The following is a 10150-nucleotide window of genomic DNA, read 5'->3' as shown; positions in this document are numbered from 1 at the left end:
CAGTGGAACGCGCACGGGCGGAAATGTTGAGAGCGCAAGCAACACATTGCGAGCGAGCGCAAATGCAAAAACTGAGCAAGAGGGGCTGCTATTGTGTGTGTGTATGGATCATAGCAAACACTGAAATACATTTTTTGCATGCAGCAATGAGTTTTGTTCACTCAAATTTAGCTTTTCAGAATAGTGGCACAAAAATAACGCCATACAATTTGAGCCCATACTGAAGCCTTGAGATGAACAATTGTGAAGCCAGACATAATCTTCCTTTCTATTATAGTATAACCAAAATTTACACAATAGACTTTTTGTTTTTATCCAACTTAACCAAAAATGAGTTAGCGAAACCATAGACCCAGCAGGGAGGTATTTAAAGAGATCAGAGCAGAGAGCTATTTTTTCATCGACTTCTATAGGACTGCAAAGCGTTTTGCAACAACAGATCTGGCCCCCTGGTGGTCATTAAGGAGAATCCAGGTTTAAGACCTTTCAACGTTGGTTTCACTTTTTCAGATGTGGAAATTGCATCCATCTTTTATACCGTCTGTTGTCAGCAGTTCCTACACACATCACCAACAGGCTCAGCTGTTACTCAACATTACATACAAAATTTTGGAACTAACCATTGCAAGGTGAAAAGGATCAAATGGTGAACTTTGGATAGCTGTAAAAAAAAAAGGAGCAGCTAAATGTTTGATGGATGAATAGCAAATGGATGGATGAATAGCAAAGCTAATACGTTCACTGTATTATTGCAGCGTCTTTACCTTACAATATAAAGTGCACTGAGGTGACGGTTGTTGTGATTTGGCGTTGTATAAATAAAACTGAATTGAATTGAATTCAATATAGGTTTAAAGTTAGTTCAAATACACATTCGATTATTGTGTGGATGCCCTCAGTTTTCAGCCGATTTTCTCCGTTCAAATCTTTAAAAATTCTGCTCTTTCTGCTAATGGGTGCTATGACTTTTGGTGCTCATAACTTCTATACTTTTTGAGATATTGAATTTTTTTTGAAATATTTTTTGCCCATTTCTGCCATATTATCAGTGGCCTCACTGATTTTCATTGCCGGGTTGACCTGTGTTTTAGGTCAGTGAGATGAGCATCCGTTCTCAGACTGGGAGGCCCGGGTTCAAATCCAGTCAACATTTCTTTCAGTTAACAGTTAGACTTTTTAAACTCTTTTCAGCACAAATACCAGCTTTTTCAGCTGTTTTCAGCAGAAACCTCTTTTCAGCAGAATTCTGCTGATTGAACTCTTTTCAGCAGAATTCTGCTGATTGAACTCTTTTCAGCAGAATTTTCACCTCTTTTCTGCCAAAATCCTGCTTATTCACCTCTTCTGAAAAATTTTCAGCCTTTTCACCTCTTATCAGCACAATTCTCAGCAGCTTCTGCTCATTTCAGCACAATTGTCAGTCTCTCCACCGCTTCTTTGTGAGAATCAATTTGGCTCAGTGAGATGAGTTGCCGCCATGAGACCAGAAGGGCCAGGTTCAAATCCTGCTCAGGGCAACGTTTTGTTGTTGTTTTTTTGTTTTTTTTTTAATTTCAACTTTTTCAGCTTTTTTCAGCAGACATCTTACGCGTTAAGGCATCCACACAGCATTTTCGCAGGAAATGCAAATTTTTCTAGTTTGAGGTTACTTTTGTTCTTGAGTTGATTAACTTCAAATGAAAAAAGTTGGTACTGATGCTTTTAAAATGTTTTAAATCGGCCTGAATGTATTTCTGTTTTCATTTGTCATGTCTAACTGATAAACTTAGATGTTTGTTTACTTGTGGGAGGCTGTCCACAGCTACATACAATGACGGAATTATCCTTTAAAATGAAAGCATCTCTGTTTTTATTAAACTCTTTCATCAGCAAGAAAAAAGCACGTTTTATTGACTAAACCCTCCCAGCAGTAAGAAGAATGATAAATTTATGATGCTGTGCTCTTGCACAAGGGGATGTTTTTGCTTCGGGGTAACAAGACGAATAACAGACAAAGTGGAGAAGCCGAACAAAAGCGGGGGGCTGTCCCAATTAGCAATTGGCAGTAGATTAACAGAGTAGTGATGTCAAAGCTTCTCCACAGTCTGCAGATAGTGGTTTCATTCAAGTCTACAGAATACCATTTGCATATCGATGATATAGAGGAGAAGAAGGGCCAATGTGTCTGAAACACAGCTGTGAAGTTCATGTATGAAAGAAATATTATCTCCCCTTGGTCAGTGGGTCCCCTCTCCACATCTGTCCGATGGCTATGCGACTGATTATTTTGGGCATTCCAATTCAAGATGCCCCCAGGAGGCAAGACAGCAACAAGGGCCTCTGTTTCCTCCAAGCACCCCCCTCTCAAGGCTTGTTTTTCTCTGGCTCTCCTATAGTGAGGGCTTGGGGCCCCCTCCAAAACAGAGCAGGCCATGTACAAAAGATCATCTCGGAGACTTCAGTCATAAACTTTTAACAACACAATTAACAACACAGTCCATCTTCTATCTGTCAGTGGGAGGCTGGGAGTTCATGGTAAAGGCACTTAATGCACAACTAGCCTTGGTTACCATGGAGCCATACCCCCAAAACTCATTGCGACTGAGGCATGCCATTCTTCTTTCCGCTGCTGAAATGCGCCGCTCATTCTGACTCAGCCTATTGTGAAGCGCACAAGTGGCTCTCTGAAAAGAAGGGGATGGAGAAAGAAAGGGTGGGGTCAGGGTTCAAACGAAAGGCTCCCATTGGGACTCCCTTTCTGTTATCAAATTTGTTGAGACACAAAAAGAGCTACAGTCTCATTCCCGAGAACATCTTGAGAGAGAGATAGGGGGGTTATAGGACAGCATTCCTCATGTCAGAGCGCCAGTTTTTCCACACAGCGGCAGACGAACTAGCTGTCTTCACGTACAGCTCCCTGCTCCTGCACTGATCATCTCCTCTTTGTCTTCCAGCAGCAAAACTTTTCTTTTTAGGAGTGCCCGTCCAGTAAGTCCTCTTTATTATTTGTTCCTTTATAACTTAAACTAAATACTTGCCTCTGCCGTTGATTTACTAAATAAACCTTTCTGTAAATTTCTCACTTTGCTCATGCAAACCCAAACAGCTCAATCTTTTACTGATTGCACTGTTTCAACAAATTTCTATCATTGCTTACTATGAAGTGGGCTCATTTAATCCTGTTTCACATTAGACAATGGAAGATTTCACACATTACAGCTGCTGCAGCTTTTCCATAAGCGCTGTGTGTAAAGGACCAATACCAGGATGCTCAGTCTCCTCTTCACTGCACAGATCTGCTTATCCAGATCGCCGTGATGAAGGCGTATTTCAGCTTTGTCTCTCTCCAGGATTATCTGCATTTATGGAAGATTTTCCATTCAGCTGCTCCGTTTCTGGTTTGTTATCCCTGCTGGGACTGCAGTTCTCTTTCTTCAGGGGGACTGAAAGCTCTGACTCTGAGCCCTGGCTGAGAAATGCCCTGGCATGTGGGTCCCACAACACCCACTGAAAAGAGCCACGCTGCTTCTTAAAGGGCCAAAAGTCAGGGAGTGAAATTTAGCCCAGTCAGGTTTTTTTTGTGTGTGTGAGTCATTGTGGTTATTCTGCATTGTTTAAGCACATAAGCTCACATATCTATATTATTGCTAATATATATTGTAATATATCTATATCACTAAAGCACTTCTGGATGGATGCAAACTGCATTTCGTTGCCCTGTACCTGTGCATGTGCAATGACAATAAAGTTGAATTCTATTCTATTCTATGCTATTTTTAAAAAATATCTTTGAGCTAAAAATAACTGTATGAGCACTAAAACATAAAGAGAACACAGAAACAATCAGGAAATGTTATTGATAGTCTTTGGATATGGATCTTTTCCATATACAAGTCTAGAAAGTTCTTATTTTGAAGTAATAGGAAACAAACATATATCTTTAAATGTATATCTTATTCTTTGCTATCATGTGCAGAAATCATTTTATTAGATACACCATGATGGTACCAGGTAGGTCTACCCTTTGCCTCCAGAAGTGCCTTCATTTTTCATGGCATAGATTCAACAAGGTGCTGGAAACTCCTCAAAGATTTTAGTTCATATTGACATGACAGCATCAAACAGTTGCTGTAGATTTGTCAGTTGCCTCTATGATCTCCCATTCCATCACATCCCAAAGTTGTACTGTTGGACTGAGATCACTGTCATGTTCAAGAAACCAGTTTGAGATGATGTGAGCTTTGTGACATTGTGTTATCCCATCTGAAGATGGCACACTGTGGTCATAAAGGTATGGCATGGTCAGCAACAATACTCAGACAGGCTGTGGTGGTTAAATGATGCTCAGTTGGGACTAAGAGGCCCAAAGTGTGTCAAGGAAATATTCCCCACAATGTTACAGCACCAGCAGCAGCCTGAACCGTTGATACGTGGAAGACCAAGCAAAGTTTTCCAATTTTCTAATGTCTGATTTTAGTGAGTCTGTATGAACTGTATGTTGATGTCGACCTCTGACATCAACACGCTCCTCACTGGATATTTTCCGTGTTTCGGACCATCCTCTGTAAACCCTTTGTGAAGGAAAATCCCAGTAGATCACCAGTTGAGATACTCAGTCTATCCCATCAGGCTCCAACAACCAATCAAAGTCACTTAAATGACCTTTCTTCCTCCATTCTGATGCTGAGTTTGAACTTCAACAGGCTGTCTTCACCACGTCTACATGTCTAAATGCACTGAGCTCCTGCCATGTGATTTGTTGATTTGATAACTGCATTAATGAGCAGTTGAACAGGTGTACCAAACAGAGTCTGTTTCACTTTCCAAATCTTCCTTTCATGTATTTAGCTTCTAAAGTGAACTCTCTCACAAACAGGCTTGCTGAATTTAAGGAGGGTTTTTTGCATTTGGGAACCTTCCATCAGCTACAGAAACATCTTTTGTGTGGGTTGACAGTTCAGCCCCAGCTAAACACGGTAGAAATGTTGGTTTTGGATCCAATAGAAATACCAAAGTGAAGGAAGCCTTGCCTTAAATTAATTAAAGTCAGACTTTGCTGTTCACGCCCCGGTGATGTTTCTGTGTAGAGAGTGAGCTAAAGCAACAGGGAAAAGAGAGCAAAAAATACAAAGAGTGAACAGTTGGAGCTTGGCGGGGTTGGATGGAGCAGTGGGTGGGTTTTCTAAGGAAGAGGTGATTGTAAGATCTAAAGAATATGCAGTCTACTGGGACTGTTTTTGCTGTCTTGTGTGTGTGTGTGTGTGTATGTGTGTGTATAAACTTAAAAAAAAAAATCAAAAGTACTCAAATTCAGGTCAGAAATCTGACCACCCCTGCAGCCTGCAGCGCAAAATTAGACCCGTCGTAACTGTCCTGAATATATGCACTTCTGCTTATACTACAGAAATGGTTTAAAGGTAATGATAATTATAATATTTTCTGTCTCCACAGTCACCAAAATGGAGTCTGCTACAATGCATCTGCCATCCAATCAGTCATCAGAGAGCTGTGTAGTGTTGGAGACCACGATCGAGAACCAGCTGTTTGGATGGTTCTACCTCGTGGTTTTTGTTCTGGCGCTGAGCGGTAACAGTTTGGCTCTCTGGATTTTCTCTCACCAGCGTGGCGTTTCTTCTCCAGCTAACGTCTTCCTGATTCATCTGGCTGTGGCAGACTTATCGTACGTCATCATCCTCCCGCTCAGGGCCACCTACCACTTTACAGGAGGCCACTGGCCCCTGGGCGAGGTGCCCTGCCGGGTGGTGGGTTTTTTGTTTTATGTCAACATGTATGCCAGCCTGTACTTCCTGGCCTGTGTAGCAGGGGATCGATACTTGGCTGTGGTTCACGCTGTGAGGTCACTGAAGATTCGTCGCGCTCGCTATGCTCAGATCATCAGCTTCTCTCTTTGGGTCCTAGTTACTGTCTCCATGGCACCGCTGCTTGTCACCCATCAGACTGCACAGGTGGACAACATGACGGTGTGTTTGCAGCTATACAGGGAGAAGGCCTCACGCAACGCTCTGATCTCGCTGGCCGTCGCCTTCATGCCGCCTTTCCTCGCCACTCTTTCCTGTTACCTCCTCATCATTCACAGCTTGCATCGCGGCTCCAGGTTGGAGCCGGCGCTCAAGCTAAGGGCCCTGCGCACCATTGGCCTGGTTATGCTCATCTACGTGGTCTGTTTTCTGCCTTATCATATGAGTAGGGCCACCTTCATCCTGGGCTACAGCCACCCAGACGTCTCATGCCAGACACGCAGAGGCCTGAGCCTGGCCAACCGCCTCACCTCCTCCCTCACCTGCCTGAATGGTGCTATGGACCCGCTGGTCTACCTGTTTGGGGCGGAGAAATTCCGCGGCACACTGCGGCGATTGTTTTGTAAAGATAATGGCGGGATGTCAGGGGCCACCAGCGGAGAGTTAAAGGGAACACATGAGAGCTCTGTGAGTGCCAAATCTGAGTTCTGAGGAAAAGCAGCTAGACTCAGACACCTGTGCAAACTTTTCCATCACAAGCAGCTTCAGGTTGATGATACTTTGATTGATGCTGTTTCCAAAGGCTGTTTGAGAACCAATTCTAGTGTCATCCCCACACCATTCCCACCAAATCCTTAGAGAATTAAACTGACATCACTTTGACACTCAAAGAATCCTGAATTCAGCAGCAAAGACGGTGGTAGAAGTTTAACTTCCAGGAGAGGAACAAAGATCTTTAAAACCTAAATTTGGGGCAAAGTCAGCAAACTTTTTTAAATCAGTTATAACTTCTGATTCTGCACAGACTGTTTATCTTGGTGACCACTGGAATTAAAGTTGATGAAGATAATGCTTCAAAATAACTCCCACACACACAAGACTCGAGTAAATCTCATTCTTCTTTAACAATTTAACGCAATGGAGAATGTTTAAAAGCAAAATTACTGCAATTAGAAGTAAATATGACATTTGATGAGTTTTCAAAATGTACTGTTGGCTTGCTTTCAGCTCAGCAGATCCCCTGTTTTTTACTGTAGTAGATCTGGTTTCATAAGACAGACAATTTGTACTGGTTAGTGACGCCTTTGATGTTCTGTTTAAGCTTCTTGTCGTTTCCATTAAAAGTTTTTTGGGTCCATGTTAGAAACCAACTCTCAAACCAGTCAGAACTGTGCCCAATACCTGCTAATGTGGGACTCTCTGTACAAAAGCTAAGCTATTTGAATTTGTTTGGCTATAATTTTTGACAACTGACGGTTTTAATAATAATCTTTAGAAAAGGGTTGTTGCAACATAACAACTCACTTGTTCCGGAGATGAAGCAAAAAACTAATGATGCAAAGTTTTTAATTGCTTCTGCTGTCATATATAATACTTAATGGGGGTTAAACTTGAGTACTAATTGTTCCGCCTACTGCTTGTTGGAAATCCAAAACAGCAATTCATTATATACATAGTAAACTTTCAGTGTATATTTTCTATTGTTTTTTTTATACTGTAAGCCAAATGTGATGAATATGCATCAGTCACAGTTGATAATATTGTTGTTTTTTTTTCATCTAAGGTGACATAGGTTGTCCTTGCTTTGTGGATAATCAAATGTGCGTGCACATAGTTTAACACTATAAGTGAAATGTGATGCGATCCATGTGAGAATTTTAAAAACTCGTGTGATCATGTGTTGTCTCCTAAAGTACAAACATCCAGTTAAATTTTCATTTGTTTGAATTTTTAGTTTCAGGCCAAATATCTGGAAAATGTTTATGCTAATTAGCATTGCTAGCATGCTAATGCACCAAATCAGGAAGTTAAACAGGGTAAGCATTACAGGTAAGGTAAGCATTATACCTTTCAAATATTAGCACTGTATGTTAGCATGCTGGTGGACATACCCACTAAGGCACTCACCAGCTTCTAGACTCCACATTTTGAAGACTCACCATTAGCACTGTGGCTGCTGTTGTGTGAGGTGAAGTTGAAGTGCTAAGTTGGTTTGCTGCATCCATAAATTGTATGGGTGAAATCCACAAGCACAGAAAAGTGCTTATTGGTGTTAATTAAGTAACAGACTAAAAAAAAGCAAGAACAACAAGAAAGAACACAGTCCAGAAGTTCAGATGAGTGACTCCTATCACCAGTATTATGCTACAGTCAAGTTAATGAACAAAGTCATTGGCATGGTGCTGTTGCCTTTGAAATGGTTGCAGTCAGTTGCCATTTTCAAGGCAATTTTAGTGCATTAAGATGACATCAGTTTGCTAACAGTTTGCAAGTGAATGAGGTCGAGTCAGCAATCTGTTTGTTGTAAAATGGCACGTGTGTTTGACTGCACAAACAGAAATTCACATTACCTACTTGCATTCAGAATTCAGAAAACCCACCACAAACAGTGATGTAGTTTCTACAGGATGGTGATTTAACTGTAACATGCAACCACAATTTATATAAGAATAGAACCAAAGTAGAAGCAGTTCAGTTGAATCTTGTATTGTAAAAAAAAAAAGATGTGTCACAGAGAAATTGTCTCAGAAAAACAAACTGCGATTGCCTTGCAATCCAAAGTTGTTGATGCAGATACTTTCAATCAGTTGCTGCTGGGTCAGTCATGAGCTGCTGAATATTCCAACCTACTTTTACTCTGGTATGACTGACCTAAGAAAATCACCTCTGATTCCAAAAACCAGAAGTAGAAGTTATAAGAAAGTCCCCCCTGACTTATTATTAAGAAGGAATAGCATGGAGTAGTATGCTGTACGTATGTTCACTTAAAGTTACTGTAAAGTAACATTTTAAGGCAGATCTTTATGGGGGAATGACACTTTTAGATCCTCATGTGGTCACTAGCGGAACTGCAAACTTTGAAACTTTGCTTGCTTCATATTCCAGCTGTGTGTTAGCATGCCAGTATTAATATTTAGCTCAAGGCAACGCTGTTCTTCACAGAGATACTATTAAGGCTGTAGCCCTTTGGATTAAGTCCAGATTTACTCTACAATGGAGTGACAATTTTATTGAGAGTGGACTGTGTAAATGTGCCCATTATTATACTGCTGTTGGATATTTCCCTGCTATCACATTTTCATAGATGCAAAAATTCCTGTATTTATGTTTCTCCAGCTCAGCTAGGAATGACGTGGACACAGTCACAGCTTTTTATAAATTCCTGACATGAGTCACTGTATATGTTAAATGTGATTGACAAATCTCCACTGTGAAAATATTTTTGGGTTTTCAGTTTCTTAACTCTCCTATGATGCTACGCATTTCTGTTGCACTGTTACTTGACAAACTAATAACTATTGTTCTATCTACAGTTTGATAAAATGCAACATGTTAAAAATATGCTCTGACTTTAATGTGCGAATGATTGTGTAATTCACTGCAGCAAAAATGCACCATTTGTGTGACATGTCCAGTCCCTCACATAAAAACTGCAGAAACTCAACATGTCTGCTGCTGTCTCCCGAAAGCAAAAGTATGATTTCACGTCCTTCGCGTCTGTGGCGTTGACGTGTTCGCCGTGAAAGTGGTAAAACTATTTCAAGTGCGGGGACAGAAGGCAGCAGTGACTTGTCACCATGTAGTTCTCTTTTCATATCATGTGACATGTTGTGGTTTGTGAGCAGCTCATTTTCCTCCCCTTATTTCTGCAAGACTTCCTGTCCATCACATGAACATGGCAACTACTTTAACTTGTATTTCCTGAATGTATATATTGTAGAAAACCCCCGAGCTCCCTTTGGTTCATCTGTGGTTTAAAGAATAGCAGTATGCAGGCTGAATATGATGCACCTTGGTTTATTTTTATCAAAGAACAAAATGATCATGTTTGAAAAACAAATCAAGGTCCTTATCTTCTTTTTTCTTTTTTTACTGTGTGGGTTTTAAAGTAAATATATCCAGTAAATTCCCTTCCTGTAACTACTAAAAATCATCATGGTCATGTTTTCTTTCTTACTTCCTCTTTTCACTTCTTGTAGCTCAATTTTTTACGTATAACTTCATTATTTTCTGAAAGTTCACATGAACAAGTAAACCAAAGAGGTTAGGTATGCTGGTTAATCATTCGTGTAAGGTGATAAAGATTTCTACTGTGCAAACAAAAGTGTGTATTTCCATTTTACAGCTGTGCGGCTATGTTAAAGAAGAGGCCGAGTGAAGGCACTAGGGCCCTCCTCTCTTTAACTTGACAA

At 40.7% G+C, this 10150-nt stretch overlaps 1 protein-coding gene across 1 annotated transcript; it reads left to right on the top strand.

Annotated features, from left to right (window-relative positions):
- Positions 1-2790: 2790 nt before the first annotated feature.
- On the top strand, positions 2791-8851 carry gpr17 (G protein-coupled receptor 17). Its single transcript, XM_085449244.1, has 2 exons — positions 2791-2967; positions 5431-8851. The coding sequence occupies exon 2, from the start codon at positions 5439-5441 to the stop codon at positions 6447-6449; it is 1011 nt and encodes a 336-aa protein (XP_085305370.1). The 5' UTR covers positions 2791-2967; positions 5431-5438; the 3' UTR covers positions 6450-8851.
- The last annotated feature ends 1299 nt before the right edge of the window (positions 8852-10150 follow it).

This window comes from Copadichromis virginalis, linkage group LG23 (assembly GCF_057382275.1).
Source record: "Copadichromis virginalis isolate Kocher_CV1m ecotype Utaka linkage group LG23, C_Virginalis_male_GT1.1, whole genome shotgun sequence".
Lineage (NCBI taxonomy): Eukaryota > Metazoa > Chordata > Actinopteri > Cichliformes > Cichlidae > Copadichromis > Copadichromis virginalis.
The sequence above is the reverse complement of the archived record's forward strand: the minus strand, read 5'-3'. Positions and strand labels throughout refer to the sequence as shown.

Coding starts and splice junctions, on each gene's coding strand:
- gpr17 (XM_085449244.1), top strand. CDS start 5,439: ATGGAGTCTGCTACAATGCATCTGCCATCCAATCAGTCATCAGAGAGC.